Source organism: Triturus cristatus, chromosome 10, assembly GCF_964204655.1.
Source record: "Triturus cristatus chromosome 10, aTriCri1.1, whole genome shotgun sequence".
In the NCBI taxonomy this organism is placed as follows: Eukaryota; Metazoa; Chordata; class Amphibia; order Caudata; family Salamandridae; genus Triturus; species Triturus cristatus.
In genome coordinates this window covers 275,750,788-275,776,395 of record NC_140593.1, presented here as the reverse complement: position 1 = coordinate 275,776,395, position 25,608 = coordinate 275,750,788, and the positions used below count along the sequence as shown (strand labels likewise).

The 25,608-nt window shown below is 48.0% G+C and overlaps 1 protein-coding gene across 1 annotated transcript in view; it reads right to left on the bottom strand.

Annotated features, from left to right (window-relative positions):
* Positions 1-25,608, bottom strand: part of KRIT1 (KRIT1 ankyrin repeat containing) — a 514,966-nt gene that overhangs the window by 477,776 nt on the left and 11,582 nt on the right. Inside the window, exon 2 of the mRNA XM_085631085.1 lies at positions 24,488-24,654. Coding sequence (XP_085487211.1) covers positions 24,488-24,589 — 102 coding nt within the window. The 5' untranslated portion in view covers positions 24,590-24,654. The remainder of the gene's footprint in view (positions 1-24,487; positions 24,655-25,608) is intronic.

The window sequence follows — 25,608 nt, the reverse complement described above, 5'->3', positions numbered from 1 at the left end:
TGCACGTGTCTAGCGCGCATCCTCCCCATTTAATCAACAGCATCCCCTATGGGGAAATGTTACGTATAAGACGCATCTGTAGCAGTGAGGAGGACACTATAATTAAGCAAGCTGAGAGCCGCACACGATTTTTAGCTAGAGGATATAGAACCGATATTGTGGATGCGGCAACAGCCAGATCAAATAAGCGAGCAAGAAAAGATCTACTGCAATATAGTGTCAAACCTAAAAAGAAGGTGGGGGAAGGTGGCGGAGAGGATCAGGAACCCACCGGACTAATTCTATCTTTTTCCAGGCAGCAAAGGCAACTGAGGGCAATACTTAGACCACATTGACCAATTGTTAAAGATGATCCTATAATAGGGAGGCTTTTACAATCTAGCCCGGCCATTACCTTTAGAAAAACAGCAAGCATGGGTAACATGCTGGTAAAAAGTAGCCCAGAAGACCAGAGTGCGGGAATGTGGCTCACGGCCAGGAAAGGCTTTTTTAAGTGCTGCACTTGCAAAGCCTGCCAATATGGCATAAATACAACCTCATATCAGACTGCATTCAATATAAAAACACAGGACATTAAACAACATTTAACCTGCAGATCTGAATACACAGTTTATGTCCTGCAATGCAGCTGTAATAAGAGGTATGTGGGCAGCACAAAGTTGGCCGTGCATAAAACAAAATAGCAGCATATACGAGCCATAGCCAATAATGATGCAAGCTACCCGGTAGCTAGACATTTCAAGGAATGTCATAATAGCGACCCCAAACACATGAAATACTATGCAATAGAAGCTATACCGCTTCAAAAAAAGAGGGGGAAATCGGGAAGATAAGCTGAGACACCTGGAAACTAACTATATCTTAGATTTGGATTGTAAACGGCCAATAGGCCTGAACATTAGTGAGGACCTGCATACATACATATGAAATTAAGAATCTCACATTGTAGGTCTCCAAAGATGTATTTTAAGGGTGATTACCATGCATAGTATGAACTTCTGAGTGCAATTATTGTTGTTACACAAGTGTCTTATGGATTTTACTGAATATCATTAGGACTTAGAATCATATTTATTCAATTTTAGCTGATAGTTGTTTTATAGCATATTTATAACAATAATTATTTATTCATATATTTAGAAGTGTAAAAATAAGGGAATCAGCTACTATCAAGGTATTGCAACACACTGTTCCATATGTATCAATTAATATTTTCTTTAACTTAGTCCACACCTGGACAACACCTCTATTCATATAGTTAAGATGACGTTAAGTTGTAATCAGCATTATGCCAGGAATCTGCTTTATTGAATAGAAACTTTATCAGGTTTATTGACCATAAAAATGATTGTCAAAAAGATAACTATGGCGTTTTAGTCGTAGATGGTCAATAACAAAGATAAAAATGCACCAGCACCTTTTGTATTTTTAAGAAATATGTCATTATTATCAATTTTTAGCACTAAGGGTTTTACATTTTTAGCACGATGTCACTTTAGCAAGTATATTGCGATTTTTGCACACTACATGACCTCGACACTGTATTTATACAGAATACTTGATGCGCAATTTGCATGAAAAAAGGATAGAAAGGCAGGTGAATGTCTTTTATAGCATTAGGCCAATCTAGCATGTATATTGCAATATTTGCAAATTGTATGATTTACAAATTGCCAATTTTGCACATAATCAAGGAGAACGGAATTTTCTGGGCACTGTATTTAATTAAACATAGTTAATGCGTATTTAGCATAAAACGGGGTCAGCAAAGATAATTTATGTGCATAATAGCGATTAAACATAAGTATTAGTGACATAATATTTTGCACAACATTGGGGTAACCACATGTATAGGGAGAATTAATTTCAATCGTAGACAACAATACATGAATACAGGCCACGAAACAAATGGTGGCCCGGTAGGCATTCATGCCAGGATAAAAATGGAAAATGATACCTAAGAAATGAAATTGTGATAAAACAAATTATTCTGGGAATTTAATGTAAAGTATTTTACCAAGATTGTGACTGTAACATTCATAGAAAGGCGAAATGGAGAAATAGTGTGTTGTTTATGTCTATGACCGGAAACGCAAGCACTAGCACTTTAAATTTTGAAAACCATGTCTTGGCGATGTCATGTGATCAAGGCCGAGTGTCGGCCGAAACACGTCCTGCCGGACGAAATGGGTGAATGAAGAAATTTTGCACAGCAGTGGGTCCACACTCGTAATTTTTTGCAGAAGGTGCATTTTTACTTACGAGGGATCATTATATATATATATATATATATATATATATATATATATATATATATATATATATTCAGCTCCAGAAAACTCCACTCGTAGAATGAAGGGGACCGCACACAGCAAGGTTTCTCGATATATAATTTATTCCATGATTCGAGAAACGCAGTAGTAACAGCAGGACGCGTTTCGGCGTTCGCGCCTTTATCGACTGAGTTACAAAGTGCAGTTTGTTCGAGCAATATTATATCCGGTTCATGAATTCTAGTTCCGGTTCATTAAATCATAGACAGAGTAAAAAGACTTCACATTAATTTTCAATCTTTACATTACGAAATTCGTTTTTTTACTCTTTTTTTGTTAAAGTTCATCAATGAAACTAATTATTCGAGTAAGAACCTGAAAGAAATAATAATAAATGAATTCATTGACAGGCCGGCATAATCGAGATTCTTGCTCTATATGAGCCAAGTCGTTCAACAGTGATTACTAATTGAATTAGAACAGAGTTGAGCCCTGTATGGGCAGGCAACATTCAATTGGTTAAAAATCATTTCAAATAAATATAAGAAACTACATTCAATTGGAGCCCTATATGAGCAATTTCAGACATTAACATCATATTAGGAAAAAATAAAAGTTCTAGCAACAATTGAAGTTAGCTTATACATCACATTATAAGGAAAAACATAGTTGTTCCTAAGACCCCGGGTATCTAGAGTATCTCAACGCTGTCCTAGGTGGCATGACAATTCTTCCTCTGTGTTTAGACCAAAAGGTGTAGTGGTTTGGAGGTCAATGATAAAACGAGATTCTAATCTTCTCAGTTTAAGTTCCCGGTTTCCCATTCGGTCACTAGTTGGGACATGGTCCAGACAGAAGAATGACAATAGATTTCTGTCACTATTGTGATATTCGGCGAAATGTCTCGCCACCGGGTATGAGGGATCTTGTTTTTCGATAGCTCTTGCATGCTCTAGGATACGTTTTTTTGTGGGGTGGATCGTGCTACCGATATATTGCTTGGGGCAAGGACATGTCAGGCAATAAACGCAAAATGGCGTATTGCAAGTTAACAGTTTGGTAATCAATCTGGGTTTCTTTGTTCCAGGAACATTATACGATGATACCTTTTTGCTATGCTTGCACGCCTTGCATTTCAGACAAGGAAAGAAGCCAGTAACTTTACCGATACGTTGAGCATAGGGAATGGGTTCATAGTGACTTTGTACCAATTTATCCTTGTCAAGAATTCCTGTCATACAAGGGAAACACGCCCTTATGTAAACAGGAGAGCTGTTACATAACTCAAGGGAAACACGCCCTTATGTAAACAGGAGAGCTGTTACATAACTCAAGGGAAACACGCCCTTATGTAAACAGGAGAGCTGTTACATAACTCAAGGGAAACACGCCCTTATGTAAACAGGAGAGCTGTTACATAACTCAAGGAAAACACGCCCTATAAAGGGAGGAACCGGGAGGTACAAGGCTGTCGGATATTGTGTTTACACCGACGTACCTGCTTCGTGAAGAGCAGTGTTCCGGAGTGGTGCTCCAGTAAGGCAAGAACGGAGGTAGGTCGAGTCGTTACTCCCTGGGCCGTGTCTTGCCCCATCGTCACCTGTGAAGGACCCGGAAGCTCTACCGGTCAACCATTGAGCTTCGCTTTTTGACTCGGCTGAGTCCAAGCGCAGTGGCGCTTTTGCTGGTTGGAGTCGTAACTCCCAGCCCGACCAGAGACACAGGGACTGCCAGCTGTAACGCACACCAGGAGGTGTTTGCCGCGTTACAGACTCGGAAGTCCACAGGATCGATCGAGCGGCTGCTCTCGGTTCAGTCTTCTTGCTTGTGATTGGGGTATCGGTGACGCATCACCAGGAGGTGACTCCGCGTCCCGGTGCAGTCTGAGGAAGAGGTTGAGCGGCTGCTCCCTTCAGGTAGAGACCCCGGCTGGGTGTTTCCCTGACTCCTCGATTCTCCCCAACACTCTTCGTGCCCCTCACAGCCTACCGATTGGCATTGTCGGCCATTTCATTTCTGCCCTCTGTTGGCATACGCCGGGATCGGCGTATATGCAGAGGACGGTTAGGACCAGCCGTGCTGTGGGCTGGTAACGTACTTAGCCTGGAGGATTCCAGTGACTATAACTTTTGTTTGTTCTTTGTATTTTATTTGCCTTCATTAAAAGAACTAACCCTTCACAAGTGGTTGCGTCCTCATTGTCGTGTCTGTTAAACGATCCTGAGACGTTCAGGGCGTTACAATCCTTTAAGGATCTACACCTCCTGAAAGTTATTTGTGGGTAAGATGGTAACAAGTCACCAATTACTGTGTCTGTTTTTAAAATGTGTCAATTTCGACATAAAATCTTTCTCAAGCTGTTCGTCTCATTAGAAAAGGTTGTAATAAATCTACAGGTGTCGTGTTCTATTTTGGCCTTTGCACGATTACTAGCCAATAGGGATTGCCTGGAAATTTCATTAACCTTACTTAAGGTTTTGATAAGTAGGTTAGGGCAATACCCACGTACTCTGAATCTTTCAATAGCCATAGATGCTTCATGTTGAAAATCAATCTCACGGGAACAATTTCTTTTTAGACGTAGTAGTTCACCGTAGGGAATGCTGTTTTTTAACGATTTTTGGTGGCTACTATGCGCTTCCAGTACTGAATTTCCTGCAGTCTCTTTTCTAAAGAGGGTTGTACAGATTCTCCCATCTTGGATAAACACTTTAAGATCCAAGAAAGGGACTTGTTGTGTACTGAATTGTCCAGTTAAGTGAAGGTTCAAGGTGTTAGTGTTTAATGCTGCAATGTATTTTACAGCTCCAGTCTCAAGTCCCTTCCACAAGATAAACAGGTCGTCTATGTACCTATACCATAAGATGACATTTTTGGTCCAGTGTTCATATGAATCTGCCCAGGCCACCTGCCTCTCCCACCAGCCCACGAATAAGTTCGCGTAGCTGGGGGCGAAGCAGGTGCCCATGGCTGTTCCTTGTATCTGTCGGTAATGTTGTTTATCAAATAGGAAGATATTGTTGTTGAGACAGAACATGATGAATTCAATCAGCATGGCATTGTGCTCAGCAAACTGTAGAGACCTTTCCTTCAAAAAGTAATCTACTGCCTGGACACCATGCTCATGTTTGATGATCGTGTAAAGACTAGTGATATCAAGCACAATCATGAGCATGTCAGGTTCCCAAAGTGTATTGGTAATGTTGCTGATGAAGTGTGTCGTGTCTTTGATATACGAAGATAATGTTAATACAAATTCTCTCAAGAAAAAATCTATATATTGAGACATGTGTTCTGTCAATGACCCAATGGACGAAACAATGAGGCAAAACAATGGGGCAATATATATATATATATATATATATATATATATATATATATATATATATATATATATATATATATATATACGAAAAAAGCTCCCAATTGAAGACTCCTCACTCAGTGTGTGTTTCTTTCTTTATTCACAAGACAGCACTTCGAAACAGCCTCAGTAACACAGGTCAATGTTCAATCTGCCACTAATTCTGACGCATTTCGGGCGTCTCCGCGCCCTAATCACAGGAATGGCTCCGGGGAGTGCAGCGATAAAAAGTAACCCGTACTAGCGATCTTTATGGAGTTACGCCCAGTGGGCGTGTCTGTACAGTGCATCATGGTATCTGAGGTTTCGGATATTCAAATGTTCCTTAGTGGATATCGCCACCCAATCTCCTTTGTAAAATTAAAACCATAGTGGTACTGTGCCACTTGGGGCGTTTAGTCCTGCTGTTGATCGCCTTGTAAACTCACACGTTGTTCCCTCTGTGTTGCACAAGTGACAACGCCGGCCCTGCACTTCCGCAGGGGGGTGTCTTTGCAACCAGAGCAGGCGGTCATATATGCCAAACGAAAAAGCTCCCAATTGAAGACTCCTCACTCAGCGTGTGTTTCTTTCTTTATTCGCAAGGCAGCACTTCGAAACAGCCTCAGTAACGGGGCGCTAGAGGGCGCACAGCGTCATGGCCGCTCTTTAGAGCTGCCGTGCCGGACGTGCAGTAAATCCGACAATTATCCTCGCCATCCCGCCCCGCAGTAACTGATGGGCACGTCGTTCAAGGGACATGCGGACTGACCTGGTCGGGCGCTGTGGGCCAGAACTTGCTCCAACGACGATTCCAGGCTGAAAGGCTACGGGCTGGCCTCTGTCTACGTGGCGGTGCCGGACGCACTCGACTCCAGCGAGTGAGGTAGGCCACGGCTGGCTTTGGCGGCGGGCTGTGAGCTGGGGGTGTGTGCCTGGCTCCTCGGGCCTGGTGTTTCGTGGGCAGTGCTGCGCGACCTCGGGCTGTGACGGTTCTCCGCTCACTCGGTGAGGTGGTGGGGGAGACTGGGCTGCCTCCGGGGCTCCGCTTGTGCGCCTGCGGGCTCCGGTCTCGAATAGTGAGCCGGGCAACATCCTCTGGCGTTGCGGCCGACTGACGGGCCGGTGCGGGCCTTGCTCCTCGGTTGCTGGTGGGCGGGCTCCGCTCCTGAAAGCCTCTGTGCTCGCTGATCCCTGGTCGCCCACCGGCTGGCTGTGTTCCTGTGGCAACGGGCCTCCCCAGTGCGAGAGAAGAGGCCCAATTGCAGTGCAGCTCCTGGCGGATCTAAGTAGGCCCGAGATCCTGGACCTAGTGCTGTCGCCACAAGTCTCACCACCAGCGCGCCCCACCCTGCCCTCCTGCTCACATCTGTCGGCCATTGTTCCTGCACCCTGCGCTTGGAAGCGGTGTCCAACCTGGGCACCCATCACCACTTGTACCTCTCACTGTGTGGGCCAACGCGGATACCGGCCTGCTCCTGCCACGTCCCTGGGCCCCAGGGGTGTACCCACGGCGCCCATTGTTGTTGTATGACTGCTGTGCTGCGTTGGGCCTGCTCTTCACCTTCATACTACCCTGCCAAACTGGAGGAGAACCCTCACGGTGTTTACCTGCCCTGGCCCGGTCTGTACTGGCGCTCCTCCCATCACCGGGTGCGGCGCCATCCTTGTCCTCGCTGTCGCGGGTGACGGACTGTACCTTTTAGGCCCACTGAGTCGCTGGTATCGCCTCATGTATTGCGGCATGGACTAACTTATATTCTGCGTTGCTGCCGTTAAAAATTGGGCCCTGCTTACATTCTCCCTGGATTGGCTTGGCTGTCGCTGTGGTGACCTTCATCACGGGCCCGCATCCCATATTTGCTGAGGGGTGGGTGGCCCTTTTCACAGCACGCTACTGAGCGACCCGTGCAGTATCATCACCCCTGTGCATGGGATCACCCTGGTCCATGCTGCAGCCATGGGAAAAAGTGAACGCGACCAACCGCGCCTCACATTCGAGCCCCGGAAAACTGGCAGAGCCACACAACACACAGCTTCGGATTCCAAGACTGACCCACCTAATGATCATCTTACAAACATCGATAAAACTCTTCTTGCCGTGCAGGCCAGTTTGCAGTCCATTGATGGAAAAATCGACCACCTCAACCTTCGTATGGACCACATGTCGTCTAAATTAAACAAACGTGCCCAGCGGCTGGGGGAGGCGGAAACACGTATCTCAGACACTGAGGATGGGCTAGAACAAGTCACGAACAAGGCGGTCTCCATGGAAAAAGTTCTGGCAGTCATACAGGCCCGTAATGAAGATTTAGAAGGCAGATCGAGGTGCAACAATATACACATTACGGGTCTTCCAGAGTCTACCACCAAAGGCCGCCTTGAGACTTTCGTGGAGAAACTCCTGAGTGACATTTATGGAGCGGAACAGCTGTCCCAGGTTCTCATTGTAGAGCGGGCACATCAATACTTAGCTGCCCGTCCCCCTCCGGGCGCCCCACCTCGCCCCATAATTGCTCGCCTTTTAAACTATAGAGACCGGGATGCGGTGCTCCGTCTGGCGAGAGAGAAAGGTACTATCATGCACGAAGGGAATACGCTCGCCTTTTTCCCCCGACTTTACTGTGGCAGTGCAGGAGGCTCTAAGGGAATATCAGCCTGCCAAGAAGTTGCTACTGGCCGCACGCATTGCATATGCCATGCTGTACCCGGCGAGGCTGGGGGTGGAGGATAATGGGAATTACAAATTCTTCACCTGCCCAAAAGCAGCACTAGATTTCGCCAAATCTGTCTCCCGCCGGAACCGCTCCCCCAGGCACGCAGAGGGCGACGAGACTACTGACCTTGGTGCATCGTCAAATGGCCCGGTTGACGCAGTACTTGAACTGTTTGGGCTGGGGAGGCGCTCGATTCGGAGCACGAGCACTATCATTCCCTGATGGTTCGCTGATTGTTTGGCTCGATGATTATAGACATTGTATTTTTTGCTTAGCATTGGGGGGATTCCTCGATTGTGTTTCTAAGTTGTGTGTGATTGCGGGGCTTAGGAAGGGCATTGTACTAATCTCATCGGGAGGGAGTTTGTGCTCTGGCGACCCCTTTCTGGGTGTTCCCCGCAAATGTTTTTTTCCCTGGTGCTGTACTTGGGATTTGTTTCTGGGAGTTTGGGATGGCTTCGGCGTGTTGGGATTGCTAAAGTGGGTGGGGGTACTATGTTGGGGTTTGTCTTTGTGGCTACATATTGTTGCTATCCGGCTGGATATTGTCCATACGTTCTTGTTCACATCTTAGTTACTGGCAGATTCCTTTTCCCATACACATTGCTCTTGGTATGCACAGTAATGGTTTGACAGTTTCTTGCCTCACTTGGAACGTACGAGGGCTCAACACCCCCAAAAAAATCCATCAAGTGATAGCTCATTTAAACCGCCATAGAATTAATATCGCCCTCCTACAGGAAACACATCTGACGACACATGTTAGTTGAGGCTCGCTGGGCTGGCTATCGTCTGGCCTCCTCCTATAGCCGGGGTGTCCTCATATTAGTGAAGAAGGGCCTTCCTTTTACAGCACATCACACTCATGTAGACTCTGCTGGTCGATACGCCATGGTGCACGGGACATTGGCAGGCAAGTTAGTTACCATCGTAAATTCGTATGGACCCAATATAGATGACGCGGGTTTCTTCGAGAACCTTCTCGCAGTTCTGTGCGATTGACCAGACGCAGCGCTCCTCTGGGGGGGCGACCTCAACATTCACCTTGACCCCAGCAAAGATAAATCGAGTGGTAGGGAGGGGCAATCTCCGGGTGCGGCTCGGGTGGTCTGCAGTGGGATGACTGAATTTGGATTGCTTGATATCTGGCGGCACAGACATACGGAGACACTTGAGGGCACACATATCTCCACAGCACATGGCAGCTGGTCTCGTCTTGATTACTGGTTGGTGGGTGAGGAAGTGGCGAGCTGGGTGGTGGGGGTGGAGCATTTGCCGTGCACACTCGCAGATCATTGTCCTGTTCGGCTCACTATTGCCGTCCCGCAGCAGATTCCCCGGGCCTTCACGTGGTGTTTTCATCCGGAGGCACTGCTGGGCCCCCTTTATTTAGAAACTATTCGTGAAGCCATTGTCCAATACTTTTCTCAGAATAAGGGGTCTGTCGATAGCGCCGGGGTATTGTGGGAGGGGTTTAAAGCCACTATTCGGGGTGCCTGTATCAATACAGCGGCTGGCATTTTAAAGGATTTAAGGGGTCAAATATCCAAACTGGAGTCCACACTGTCTGGCCTTGAACGGGTCTGTGAGCGTGCACCATGCGATGCAACTTTAGCGTCAATTAAAGAAGCTCTACTCGAACACGCTAAACTAGCGGACGAAGAGCTCCGATACCTATCGAAGCGTGCGGTGGCTTGCTCATACGGGGAGGGTGGGAGACCTGGGCATCACTTGGCCATGAAGATTAAACATCGCATGCATCATGACGTCATTACTAAGATCACGGATGCGGCTGGGCACGACCATTTTAGCGACACAGACATACTGGAGCAGTTTGGACAAACGTACGTGAACCTGTACACATCGCAGTGTGATAGAGCCACCAGAGAACTAGATGACTATTTGTCGTAGGTTGCACTCGCTTGGTTATCGGACGGACAGAGAGAATATCTCAGTCAACCTATCACAGTTGAAGACATTCGTATGGCCATAGCCTCTCTCCCTAATAAAAAAGCGTCTGGCCCGGACGGATTTACACTGGAATTTTATAAGGCCTATGCTGAGGAGCTCACCCCCTTCCTGATAGAAATGTATGCGGAGGCATACAACTCTGGTACACTTCCCCCTTCCCTTTGTGAGTCTCTCATCATTACCCTCTTGAAAAAAGACAAATCACCCGACCATTGAGATTCTTACCGCCCTTTGTCGCTCATTAATACAGAGGTAAAAATGTTGGCGAAGACAATAGCTACCCATCTTCAACCCCTCATGCAAAATCTGGTGCTACCAGATAAATCTGGGTTTATCCCTACACGCTCCACCTCCCACAACCTCCGCACATTATTTGCTCTTTTCCATACTCTCTCTCCCGACCTCCCGGTGGCAGTTGTCATGCTTGACGCTGCCACAGCATTTGATTCTATTGAATGGGGCTATCTGTTTTTTATACTCCAGCGGATGGGATATCCCCCCATTTTTGTCAACTGGGTGCGACTCTTATATGCACACCCCAGAGCGCGGGTTTGAGTGGGAGGGCACACTTCGGATCCCTTTTTTATTACCAGAGGCACGAGGCAGGGGTGCCCCCTTTCGCCCCTCGTGTTCGCTTTAACGCTGGAGTCGTTGGCCTGCCTCGTCAGGCAGTGTCACAAACATGCGGCCCTTAATTTGCATCACCGTCCACTTATCTCCCTATACGCAGATGATATGTTACTTTTTATCCGTGAGCCCCACATTCATTTAGCATCTGTGCTGCGGGAGTACATCTGTTTTGCCAGATTCTCCGGGCTACACATCAATTGGGCCAAATCTGTGGTATTACCCCTGACCGTATCCACGCACCCGCATGAGCTCGAATTTCCTCTTGAGTGGGCAATGGACTCGGTCAAATATCTGGGGATTTGGGTTCATCGCGATCCCGATAGGGTCCTTCGTGAGAATTATGGAGTTGCTGTCACATTGCTAGAGCAACATATTGACAGATGAGTTTGTCTTCCACTCTCACTCGTTGATCGTTGTCAAGAATTCCTGTCATGCGAGGGGAGGAAAACGGTAACCAGCGAAAACGGACTACATCTCCCAGGATGCTTAGCGGTTGAGAGGTTATGTAAACAGGAGAGCTGTTACATAACTCAAGGAAAACACGCCCTTATGTAAACAGGAGAGCTGTTACATAACTCAAGGAAAACACGCCCTATAAAGGGAGGAACCGGGAGGTACAACGCTGTCGGATATTGTGTTTACACCGACGTACCTGCTTAGTGAAGAGCAGTGTTCCGGAGTGGTGCTCCAGTAAGGCAAGAACGGAGGTAGGTCGAGTCGTTACTCCCTGGGCCGTGTCTTGCCCCATCGTCACCTGTGAAGGACCCGGAAGCTCTACCGGATAACCATTGAGCTTCGCTTTTTGACTCGGCTGAGTCCAAGCGCAGTGGCGCTTTTGCTGGTTGGAGTCGTAACTCCCAGCCCGACCAGAGATACAGGGACTGCCAGCTGTAACGCACACCAGGAGGTGTTTGCCGCGTTACAGACTCGGAAGTCCACGGGATCGATCGAGCGGCTGCTCTCGGTTCAGTCTTCTTTGCTTGTGATTGGGGTATCGGTGACGCATCACCAGGAGGTGACTCCGCGTCCCGGTGCAGTCTGAGGAAGAGGTTGAGCGGCTGCTCCCTTCAGGTAGAGACCCCGGCTGGGTGTTTCCCTGACTCCTCGATTCTCCCCAACACTCTTCGTGCCCCTCACAGCCTACCGATTGGCATTGTCGGCCATTTCATTTCTGCCCTCTGTTGGCATACGCCGGGATCGGCGTATATGCAGAGGACGGTTAGGACCATCCGTGCTGTGGGCTGGTAACGTACTTAGCCTGGAGGATTCCAGTGACTATAACCTTTGTTTATTCCTTGTATTATTTTTGCCTTCATTAAAATAACTAAACCTTCACAAGTGGTTGCGTTCTCATTATCGTGTCTGTTAAACGATCCTGAGACGTTCAGGGCGTTACAAAATATCCGACCTTAATAACACTAACTGTCTCCCGGTCGATAACAGACATGGCAACACTTGATGATGTGCTGGCTGCTTTGGCGACCGTGCAAATTGAATTGGCTGCCTCCAGGCAAGAAACAGCCGATGTAAAAGCCAGACTGGATGCTATCCAATTGGACCCGCTCACGCCCAGCACCTCCCTCACGAACCAGACCCCTGCGGTAGTAGTGGAAATGCCGATAGCCGTCCTCTTGGCAACACCAGAGAGGTACAGTGGGGATCCTAACACAGTGCAGGTATTCCTCACACAAGTGGCGCTACATTTATCGTGCAAACCAAGGGCGTTCCCCACGAGTCAGGCTCGTGTGGCTTTCCTTATATCCTATTTGGCTGGAAACGCGGCACAATGGGCCGTACCTCTGGTGAGCAGGGACGACCCCATCTTATGTGATTGGGGTGCTTTTCGCGAGGAATTCCTGAAGGTCTTCGACAGAAGGGCTGACTCGTACACGGCGGACCGTGAAATGCTTGAGTTGAGACAGGGATCCAACGACCTGGTGCAGTATCTCAACGCGTTCCGAAGGCTGGTTGCGGAAACCAAGTGGCCTGTTGCTAAACAGACGGCGCTCTTCCATCACGGGCTGTGCGATGAGCTCAAGGACGCCGTGGCTCATATTGACCCACAACCCAAGACATGTGAGGGCCTTATCAACCTGGTATTACGGCTGGAACATAGGCTAAGTGAAAGAAAGGGGGATCATGGGAGAAAAGGAAAATCCCTTCCATCCTATGTGACAGTGGGAAGTCCTGAAACTTCCACCGCATCCAAGGGAGAACCCATGGACATCGGCGCAATACGAGCGAGCCTCACAGCCACGGAGAAAGAGTCACGCCGTAAACAAGGATTGTGCCTATATTGTGGCAAAAAAGGCCACTACGTACGTGAATGCCCTGCCAAACCGAAGACGTCACGTTATCGGGCCAACCGGTCGGTAACAGCCGTGGTGGACGTACCGGCGGAAAACTAGAGGACTCCCAGACCAAAGAAGGGGCATCTCGGAGTCACTCATCCATCCCTTCACTTTCCAACTCGGTCACTAAGGGACAACGACACCTGTTTCTCACGGTGCACGTGGGAGTGCATGACCAGTGGATACCCGTTTTGGCCATGGTGGATTCAGGGGCCACTGGCATGTTTATGGACCACAACGAGGCATGCAGGCTAGGGCTAGTGCTTCTTCCCAAAGATGTACCCGAAGACGTCTATGCTGTAGACGGAAGGCGATTGGTGACGGGGCCCATCGGGCAGCACACGGGGGTCCTTCCGATGAGATGTGGGAGGAACCATTTGGAACAAATCGATTTTAACATCATCCGAGCGCCCCAATATGGCGTCATATTGGGATTGCCGTGGCTACAGAAACACAACCCCTCTGTGGATTGGCCAACACATCGCATCGAACTGACGTCACCGTATTGCATCCTGCATTGTGGAATAAGAACGGAATCCCTTGACGCAGATGAGAGCGGGAGTCAGACGGTGGCTACAGCGGCAGAAAAAGATGTGGCTCTCCCCCAGGCTTATCACAGTTTTGAGGATGTATTTGATGAGGTGAAAGCGGAAGTGCTACCACCACATAGACAGTTTGACTGCCAGATCGACCTGGTGCCAGGGGCCAGCGTTCCCAGCGGCAGGCTGTATGCCCTGACGGAGCCTGAAAACGTGCATCTCCGGGGGTACCTGGATAAACTCCTCAAGCTAGGATTCATCCGCCCGTCCAAGTCTCCGGCCGCCTCGCCACTCTTCTTCATCCCGAAGGCTAATGGGGAGCTGAGAGCCTGTGTGGACTTTAGGGCATTGAATGCGATAACCGTAAAGAATCGGTACCCCTTGCCTCTCATCAGTGTACTTCTGGAACAGGTCAAGAAAGCTCGTATCTACACCAAGTTGGATTTGAAAGGGGCATACCATCTGGTGCGCATGAGGGACGGAGACGAGTGGAAGACCGCCTTTAAGACCAGGTTCGGCCTTTTTGAGTACCTCGTCATGCCGTTCGGTCTGTGCAACGCCCCGGCAGCCTTTCAGTACTTTTTGAATGAGGTATTCAGAGAGGAGTTGGATATCTACGTGGTCGTATATATCGACGACATCCTCATCTATTCGTCCAGTGTGGAGGAGCACGTACACCACGTCAAAGCTGTGCTCCAAAAGCTGAGGGAAAACATGCTGTTTTGTAAACTCAGCAAGTGTGACTTCCACGTCACATCCGTGGAATTCCTCGGAGTGATGCTGAGTCCAGAGGGACAGGAGATGGCAGAACGAAAGATCAAGGCGGTGAAAGAATGGCCAATGCCCCAAAGCGTGAAGGACGTCCAAAGTTTCATTGGCTTCGCCAACTTTTACAGGCGGTTTATAGATGGATTTTCAGGATTGGTGGCCCCAATCACACAGCTACTGAGGAAGTCCAAGGAGTTTGTCTGGTCCCCTGAAGCGAACAAAGCCTTTGAGGCCCTGAAAAGCGCCTTTGGTAAGGCGCCGGTGTTGGCTCACCCCGATCCAGATCTCCCCTACGTGGTGGAAGCGGACGCATCGGATGTGGCGCTGGGGGCTATCTTGTCCCAACGCAACCACGACACAGGGGTGCTTCATCCCGTTGCGTACATGTCCCGCAAACTCAACGACGCCGAACGCAACTACCATATTGCGGAGAAGGAGCTTCTCGCAATCAAGGACGCCTTCACCGAATGGAGGCATTGGTTGATGGGGGCAAGACATGTGGTATCGGTGTACACGGACCATCGGAACCTACAGTTCATGACGGCCACAAGACACCTTTCTCCCAGACAGCTGCGGTGGATGATCTTCTTTGCGGGGTTCAACTTCCGCATCACATATCGGCCGGGGACGGAAAACCGGAAGGCGGACGCCCTGTCCCGTCAATCTGCAGTTAAGGAACCATTGCCTGCGACCGAGCATTCCATCATTTCCCCGAGGATGGTATTGGGGGTTATCCAACCGGATACTTTCCTGAGGGGAATAAAAAGAGGGATCAGGTCATTCGCATGGCGGAGGTGGCTCCTCAGTCACAGAGAATGGCAGCTGAAGGACGGGATACCCCTGAAGGGCAGGTGCCTATGGATACCCACGCCTAGGCTAAGGAAACAAGCATTCATCTGGTGCCATGACTCTCCATGCGCAAGTCATTTGGGCTTTGAAAAAACGGTGGCTAGCATGGGACGGCATTTCTGGTGGCCAACCATGAGAGTGGATGTCAGGAGGTGGGGACAGGAGTGTCCTACGTGTGCTACCATGAAGGCCGACCATGGCCGAACCAAAGGGCTCTTACATCCACTTCCGACCCCGGATAGACCATGGGATAGCATATCACTGGACTTCGTGGTGGGCCTACCGGTAGACCAGGGGATGACGGCAATACTGGTGGTGGTGGATTACTTGACGAAAATGGGGCACTTCATCCCCTGCAAGAGAGTCCCTACGGCCGGGGAATTGGCGTCACTACTCCTAAAGAATGTGGTACGACTGCATGGATTACCTGGGGTGATCGTGTCGGACCGGGGGTCGCAGTTTACTGCGCAATTCTGGAAGACTTGGTGCACTGCGCTGCATGTTAAGACCGCCCTGTCCACCAGCTACCACCCTCAAACGGACGGCCAAACCGAGCGTCTGAACCAAACGCTCAAACAGTATCTGCGATGTTTTGTGGACCAGGGCAGGGAAGAATGGGTCGACTTGCTATGGGTTGCAGAGATAGCCTATAACAACGCCACTCACAGCTCCACACAGTCATCTCCGTTCTATAGCAACTATGGCCAACATCCCAGGTTCTTGCCATTTCTACATCCGTTCAGAGAGGACAGGATTCCCGCCACAGCGGACAGGGTGGCACACATAAAAGACACGTTGATGCGCTCAAGGGCTGTCCTAATAGAGGCCAAGAGAAGATACAAGGCTGCGGCAGACAGGAAGAGAAGGCCCGGGCCACTGTACCGCACTGGAGACTACGTCTGGATATCCACAAGAAACATGAGGTTTCGAAAGAACAGTGTGTTCCATCCCAAGTACATGGGCCCCTATCGAATTACCAAGTGTATGGGTCCAGTGAAGGTGTGCTTGCCCCAGTCATTGCGGATACACCCTGTCTTTCATGTATCATTGCTCAAACCAGCACCCTCCAAGCCGTCTGGGACACCTAGGCCGGTATGCGTGGAGTCGGAGGTGGAGTATGAAGTGTCGGGCATACGGGCGTCCAAATGGCGCAGGGGGAAGCTGTGGTACCTGGTTGCGTGGAAAGGCTATGGCCCGGAGGAGCAGTCATGGGAACCGGCTGAAGGGGTTCATGCTCCGCGCTCGGTCTCCTTGTTCCATCGGCGTTTTCCTGCCAGCGCTGGACCCGGGGGGAGCCGCTGAGAGGGAGGATGTACTGTCAAGAATTCCTGTCATGCGAGGGGAGGAAAACGGTAACCAGCGAAAACGGACTACATCTCCCAGGATGCTTAGCGGTTGAGAGGTTATGTAAACAGGAGAGCTGTTACATAACTCAAGGAAAACACGCACTTATGTAAACAGGAGAGCTGTTACATAACTCAAGGAAAACACACCCTATAAAGGGAGGAACCGGGAGGTACAACGCTGTCGGATATTGTGTTTACACCGACGTACCTGCTTAGTGAAGAGCAGTGTTCCGGAGTGGTGCTCCAGTAAGGCAAGAACGGAGGTAGGTCGAGTCGTTACTCCCTGGGCCGTGTCTTGCCCCATCGTCACCTGTGAAGGACCCGGAAGCTCTACCGGATAACCATTGAGCTTCGCTTTTTGACTCAGCTGAGTCCAAGCGCAGTGGCGCTTTTGCTGGTTGGAGTCGTAACTCCCAGCCCGACCAGAGATACAGGGACTGCCAGCTGTAACGCACACCAGGAGGTGTTTGCCGCGTTACAGACTCGGAAGTCCACGGGATCGATCGAGCGGCTGCTCTCGGTTCAGTCTTCTTTGCTTGTGATTGGGGTATCGGTGACGCATCACCAGGAGGTGACTCCGCGTCCCGGTGCAGTCTGAGGAAGAGGTTGAGCGGCTGCTCCCTTCAGGTAGAGACCCCGGCTGGGTGTTTCCCTGACTCCTCGATTCTCCCCAACACTCTTCGTGCCCCTCACAGCCTACCGATTGGCATTGTCGGCCATTTCATTTCTGCCCTCTGTTGGCATACGCCGGGATCGGCGTATATGCAGAGGACGGTTAGGACCATCCGTGCTGTGGGCTGGTAACGTACTTAGCCTGGAGGATTCCAGTGACTATAACCTTTGTTTATTCCTTGTATTATTTTTGCCTTCATTAAAATAACTAAACCTTCACAAGTGGTTGCGTTCTCATTATCGTGTCTGTTAAACGATCCTGAGACGTTCAGGGCGTTACAATCGTATTGCATTAATAAAAATGGTGGTGCTGCTTAAATTTTTATATTCTTTTAATAATATACCGATCCCTCTCTCCCAACAATTTTTTTTAAACATTACGCTCGCTGCTGCTCCGTCTGATTTGGGGAGGAAAGCAGGCCAGAGTAAGCTGGCGCACACTGACACTGGATTATGAACATACTATATGTGCGTGCACGCACAATATGCGCACTTCTGGTTCACTGATCACAATTTCATCCCGCATGTGGTGGTGGAACACTGGGATGCTCACCCCATCCTGTTACGCTCCATTTTAACACATAAAAGCAGACTCACGCCTCGCATGCCTTTCAACACTTTTAACACGACAATCATAGCTTGGCAGGCAGTGGACAGACTGGCCGGGAACTACCCTTATACTCCCCACTACTGCCTATTACGAGAACCTATCGGTGACGCATGAGAAGGGAGCTATGCGCATACTGGCACAGGCAGGCATTGACAAAATGCAAGACCTATACCCCAGTGGCACGTTCTTGACACTCACTGACGCGGCCTATATTCAACATCAGACTCTCCTATTCACTTTCTCGATACACAGACTCAAGCAAGCAGCTCACGCCTATTACCCAACGTTCCCTGCGGAACCCCCAGAATCCCTTGCATTGCATACCTTGCTTACTAGCCCCACTCGGCACAAGCTTGTCACTAAATTATATCCCGCTGTTAGGAAAGATAGGACCCTCCCTGCTGATAAAAGTCTGGAGAGATGGAACGAAAATTTGAACCCTCTGATTTCACAGGACGACTGGGTGCGTTGCTGTAGCCTGACTGGCGCCCTCACATCCAACGGGAATTTGCTCATTATACACTTTAAATTCCTTCAACAGGTTTATCATACACCTCACAGGCTTTTCAGACTCGGACTACGTGACTCTGACACATGTACACGTTGTGGCGCATTGGGGGGCGATTTCTGGCATCTGTCCTGGGACTGTAGGTGGGGACAGGAGTATTGGGCTGCGGTGACAATTAAATTCTCTAAAATTCTTGGAGCAAATGTACCCTGCTCACCGCAAGTATGTTTATTGGGTCTCATCCCCTTTTTGAAAGGTATAAGGAGCAAGCTGGCGAATGTTGCATTAATTATTGCCAAGCGACGGGTGGCAATGATGTGGAACAGTAGAAGGAGCCCTACGCCCGCACAGTGGATCAGGGATTTGATATACTGCAGGGAGAACTTAGTCTTATATGCAGAAGAATTGCCAGTGACCTCCCGTCCAAATGATATTTGGGAACCTTTACTACTATATTTACGCACAGATGTTTCGCCTCCTACTCCAGTTACTGTGACTCCGTAAATAACGATCAGAGCTCATGTATGGGAAGTATGATAATTTAACTGTATGGAATCTGTCCTGCATTTGTACGCGATGGCCACAGGGACTGTGATTGTGATGTATTCGTTTTATCTTTGATATTGGACATTATTCTTCCATGTAACAGATGTGAATTGTATCAGAATATATGTAAAGCCACAATAAAAAAAACAATAAAAAGACAGCCTCAGTACCACAGGTCAATGGTCAATCTGCCATTAATTCCAACGCGTTTCGGGCATCTTCGCGCCATTGATCACAGGAATGGCTCCGGGGAGTGCAGTGATAAAAAGTAACCCACACTAGCGATCTTTATGGAGTTCCGCAAAGTGGGCGTGTCTGCACAGTGCATCATGGTATCTGTGGTTTCGGATATTCAAATGTTCCTTAGTGTATATCGCCACTTAATCTCCTTTGTAAAATTACAACCATAGTGGTACTGGGCCACTTGGGGTCGTTTAGTCCTGCTGTTTATCACCTTGCAAACTCACACGTTGTTCCCTCGGTGTTGCACAAGTGACAACACCGGACCTGCACTTCCGCAGGGGGGTGTCTTCGCGACCAGAGCAGGCCGCCCTATATGCCAAACGAAAAAGCTCCCAATTGAAGACTCCTCACTCAGCGTGTGTTTCTTTCTTTATTCGCAAGGCAGCACATCGGAACAGCCTCAGTAACACAGGTCAATGTTCAATCTGCCATTAATTCTGACGCATTTCGGGCGTCTTCGCGCCCTTGATCACAGGATTGGCTCCGGGGAGTGCAGAGATTAAAAGTATCCCGCACTCGCGATTTTTATGGAGTTCCGTCCAGAGGGCGTGTCTGCACAGTGCATCATGGTATCTGAGGTTTCGGATATTCAAATGTTCCTTAGTGGATATTGCCACCCAATCTCCTTTGTAAAATTAAAACCATAGTGGTTCTGTGCCGCTTGGGGTCATTTAGTCCTGCTGTTTATCGCCTTGCAAACTCACACGTTGTTCCCTCGGTGTTGGTCCATAAAGATCGCTAGTGCGGGTTACTTTTTAATCGCTGCACTCCCCGGAGCCATTCCTGTGATCAAGGGCGCGAAGAAGCCCGAAACGCATTGGAATTAATGGCAGATTGAACATTGACCTGTGTTACTGAGGCTATTTCGAAGTGCTGCCTTGCGAATAAAGAAAGAAACACAAACTGAATGAGGAGTCTTCAATTGGGAGCTTTTTCGTTTGGCATATATAATTAAGTATAATATATGAAATTCATAGAGTATTATTGAGGTAAGCAATTAAGCATAGAGCAAAGGTGAAAACATTTGTGGTGAGTGTGGCACCTAAGTAAATAACCTTAATTTGTTGACTCAGGTCATCATGCAGTCCAGAGCCGTGCAGATGCCGAGGAGCTAGCGCCGTTGTATACACACTTTTAGGATCGTGGAGGTTTAGGAGTCATCTCGGAGCAAGCGCCTCTTTGGCAAGGCGAATGGTTTAAAGATTCCCCAGAAAAAGTCACAGTATGCTTAACGAGCCAACTGTGTGGGAGATCAATCCAGTGACCTGTGATTTAAGGACAACTTTTTAGGTCGTGCAGAACTGCGTTGCAGCGCGCATTCGGTGCTCGCTCTGCGAGGCTTCTTGTAATCTAGCAGATTTCAGAAGTGGAGTTTAGGCTCCGCCCCTTCTTTTCATTGACTTGAGTCATCGTGCATGCTAAACGCTGGCCTTCCATTGTGAGTGAGGCTTTTTAGTCCCTCCTTGATACCGCCCTGTCTCCTTTTGGTCCCACCCACCCGGACTGGATCTTTTACTCGCGGCGTGACACAGTGTCTCTTAATTAGCCGCTAAGCACTTTTTTCTTGTATTACCACAATGGCAACGCCCTGCAGAGGAGCCTTCCGTTGTGCGCTCTTATGTAATGTCGGCAGTGTTACTTTGTGTTGTGCGCTTTCACGTAATGTGATGTTCTGTCGGTCAGGGAGATCCGCCATGACTGCACGCGCTCTCACAAGTGTACATGCAAGTAACAATTTCCGGCAGTTTGTGGACGAGGGAGAGAGAGAAGCACTGGGAGGCCGCAGGCGGCAGGCCACGGAAACTTCTTGGAGTTCAGGGTGACTTACATTGCCCACAGCCCCCTCCACGGCTCCTCCTGCCCTCCCGTGCAAGGTTAGTTTGCCATTTTACAGTGCAAGTTGTTTTTTTAAAGGAGCAGGCCGGGGAGGTCCTCACGGCACGGGCTTTGTGTCCTCTCTGGGCCTTTTCCAGCACTAGAGGGGTGGGGGAGGCCGCTGTGACATTATCTCCCCCTCTCTGTGTCACCCGCTCCACCCTAGACATGCTGTGCCTCTCCTCGCCTCCGGCAGCCATAGGGTTAACAACTCTTGCTACTTGCTAAATGCTTCTACGGCCTCCCACATATTTATCACGTGTGCTCTTAAAATATTATTGTAGCGTCTTTCTTTTTTTTTTTTTTTTTGGGAGGTCTGCAACTATGAAATATTGGATGCCCGCGCGTTTTAATTAAAGGATGTTCACAGTCTGCGGGCAGGATCAAGAGTTGTTCTGGATGATTTGGTAAAAGTATTTTTCAATTTCAGAAAAGTGAGGCAATTAAGACACTTTGTTTTTGAAGCTTGATACATATCCGTTGCAGACAAATCTGGGGGATGTTCCGTCGGTCAAGGAGATCCGCCGTGACTGCACGCGCTCTCACAAGTGTAGATGCAAGTAACAATCTCCGACAGTTTGAGGGAGAGAAACAAGCACTGGGAGGCCGCAGCCGGCAGGCAACGGAAACTTCTTGGAGTTCAGGGTGACTTAGCCTGCCAACAGCTCCCTCCACGGCTCCTCCTCCCCTCCCATGCAAGGTTAGTTTGCCATTTTACAGTGTGAGTTGTTTTTTTAAAGGAGGGGGCCGGGGAGGTCCTCACGGCACGGGCTTTGTGTCCTCTCTGGGCCTTTTCCAGCCCTAGAGGGGTGGGGGAGGCCACTGTGACATGATCTCCCCCTCACAAGTCCCACATACCATTCACTCCCTCCTCCCCTGCCTCTCAGTCCGCCTGGCTGTCTCTCCCCTGCCAGGACCCAGCCATGCATGCTTCCCAGTGATGTTTCATTAAAGCTATAACACCCCTTTGTTCTCCTGGCTTTGTCCACCGGGGGAGTGGAGAAACAAGAATTTGCAATGCAATAGGTCTCGCGTTTACACGAGTTTAAGCTATCGGCATTGTAAATGACAATTCCATTTATTTATGTTTTAAAAACTAAAACTAAATTAAAAGGCACTGTTATTTGCTATGTCAATAGCTCAGACTCACGTAAACGCGAGACCTATTGCATTGCAAATGCTTGTTTATTTTTTACACTACAGACCATGCCATCGTCGACTTGATAACAGAAAACAGATGCAAAAACGTAGGTAGAATGTAATATTCACATATATGGTTGCTGTGGGCGCTGAAACCAGCTTTCAGGCAGACCAAGAACTGACCCCGGGTAGGACACACAACAAGCAGGCAGATTACTTGCCACTGAGAGGAGGGAGAAAACACGTTGCCGCATGGTTTCTCCCCCAAGTGGCCGATCGGAGTGTTTGCGACTCTGTTTGTGCAGTGTGTGCCCCGGGAAATAACTTGAAAATCCACAGAGCTGTACAGCATCTAGGTGCTATAGCAGGGTAGGCTCTGGCCAAGGATAGTGATGAATCTAGCCTAAGCTTCATGGGCAAGGGACCGTAAACCGACAGCAAGCTTCCTGGACTAATTTTGACACATTTACGGGATCCCATATCTGAAACCAGCTATGCGAACCACAAGGAAGTTCCAACATGAGTTAATGAACCGGTGATAGTTTGAGAATCCCATGACAGGATCCACAAACAAATCCTAAAATAATAAGATAGCCTAAGAGGGTTGGCTGCAGTGAAGTTGAGCACAGAAACTCTACTGTAAACAGCTGAAGGCTGTGTGCAGCGGGGGATGGCTGCCCATGGCTAACTGGGTGAGGGTCTGGCCCAAGGCCAGGCGTGCACAGTAAGAGATGACCACAAGCAGTAGGTTGGGTGAGGCCAACCCATACAGTGCATGGGCAAAGGCCTTCTTTAACAGGTGTTGACAACCTGTCGCAGGTGAGTCAAAGGGTGTGGCTGCATGGCCCACCATCCAACTCACCTATGCACAGTCACTGATGGTGGCTGTAAATAGAAGGTTAGGCACAAGTAACAGTTGGATGTGGTATATGACAAAAAAAACTACAAAAAGAGACAAAAAATGTTACATTGAAGTCATGGTTAGTCTAGGTTATAAAACAGCAATATACTTTAAAAACAAAACTTTACAAATTCAATGAAAAGGCCAAAGTTAAAGTGCAGTTATGGCTAAGCAAAACAAAACCTAAAAATTACTGAAATTCAGCAGTTATGGTTACGTAACCTAATCATAACTCGCACCCGCAGAATGCACTGCTTATGACCTCACATATTACATCACTAATGACATGTTGATTCACATAATTATTGACATCATTAATGACATTTCAAATGACATGCTTGATTACATTACTGACAGAATCTAGAGTTATCAGTACCCTGCCGTTAGCCATGTGCATCTGAGGTCAGCCGCAGGACTAGGCCTGGTGCCCAACTCTCTATAAGCGATCAATCCCACATTGTGCACAGCCTTTGATGGGCGCAACAGGGTTGGCCAAAGCCAACCTTCTTCGGGTGACCAATCCTCTATTGTGCATGGTCTTCAGATGTAACCTACAGTCAGGCCCGCAGCCCAACCCTCAATGGGTGGCCAACATTTCCTACATATGGTCTTTAGCCCCAGGCTTTGAGCCCAAACTCCACTATTTAAAGCCTTAGGGTGTGTGCAGTGGAGTTGCCACTGGACCTGACCTATGGCCAGGCCATACTCTCCACACTCCATGAGTGAAAAGCCCCTTTCGAGCGCAATTGTGAGCTGTCTGCAGCAGTAATTGGCCACAGGGCCTAGCCAAGGCCTGCACTGAAATATTTGTGTGTGGGCAACCATATCTAAAAACCTACAGGCTTCGAACCATGGGTATGCATTTATCAGTTAAATAACTGTGCAAATATACTGATGGCAGCTTAATTTTCACAGCATACAAACTAAACGTTGATAAGAAGAGGGAAGGTTAGTAAAAAACGAATTGACAATAAATATGGATAAAATATCATCAGAAAATACCATACAATCACAAGTGTCACGTATATCTCATTAACCATATTGAGAATTTAGCATATATTACAAAATATAATATAATATAATTATAAAATATAAAATCACAGGTCAACAGGTATCCTAATGCCTACCCATTAACAAAAAACACTGTACTTGGAAGATCAGTACAAAACTGATCCACAGTCAAGAAAAGAAATTAGTACGCTTACTTCATATGATTTTGCTCGATATTCACGGGAGTTGAGACTTGCAGAATTCTTTGGGCGAATCACAGCCACATATGCATCTTCTATGTTATCTGAACTTCCCATTGCGTTTTGGCTCGTGGTTGCTACTTAGGGACAACATTGAATACACATAGACAGCCAGGCTCAGACTGCAAAAACGAGATGAAAATAAAAATGATCATAGGGGTCCCGATATCTGTGAATACTACAAATGATGGAACGAAAGCAGACGGGTAGAGGGACCGAAAGAGCACTTCGAAAACACATATGATGAGAGAGAAAATGCACACATCCACATATGTCTCAAGGTGTCTTTGAATTACATTATTGAATAGTCCTGATGACCCATGGGTGTTTACCAAAAAAGGTGAGCTTTTACTACTTTTTTTAATCTATACCAACCAGCATAGCACTCTGCAGCTTATTTCCTAGACTAAAGATGCTCCATACTTCTGACTCACACTGAGTTGAAACAAAATCGGGCTGGGATAATTATGTTTCGCCTTGAAGAGTGCAGTGTTTCTTATATCTGAGTTATAATATCTTGCTGGCCACATATATTGGACGGCCCCATAAATGTTTTGATGAAGAATGCATCAAGCTCTAAACTGAACCCTCGATTCGACTTCAAGACAGTATAGTTTCCTCCTGGTGTCCATGCGGTGCTCATATTTCCTCAACCCATCCAGCAGATCAACCCCTGCATTGTGGGACACCAGCATAATTTTAAGTAGTCACTTCAATATGCCTACATTCAACGAACTGGAATTAACTAGGGTTCCCATCAGCCTAGGTTTTGTTGTAGGGGGATACACTGTCTTATTTTTCTCAACGCAAACAAAAAACACCTCTATACCATATTTACTTGCAAGTACTTGGTTATGTGATTATCTATTATCACAACTATGTTTTTTGCACATTTTCTGTTTTATCTGCTGTTTTAGTAACTTGGAGCCTGGCACACAGAAGCTACCATTTTTGACCTGATTTTGGATCCTATCAGCAGACCTTCCATCTTGTCCCCATGTAACCGGCGTCAGCTCGTTATCGCTCAAATACTAATCTCTTCCAGGCATGATAGTAGCCCAGTCATCCCCCTGAAA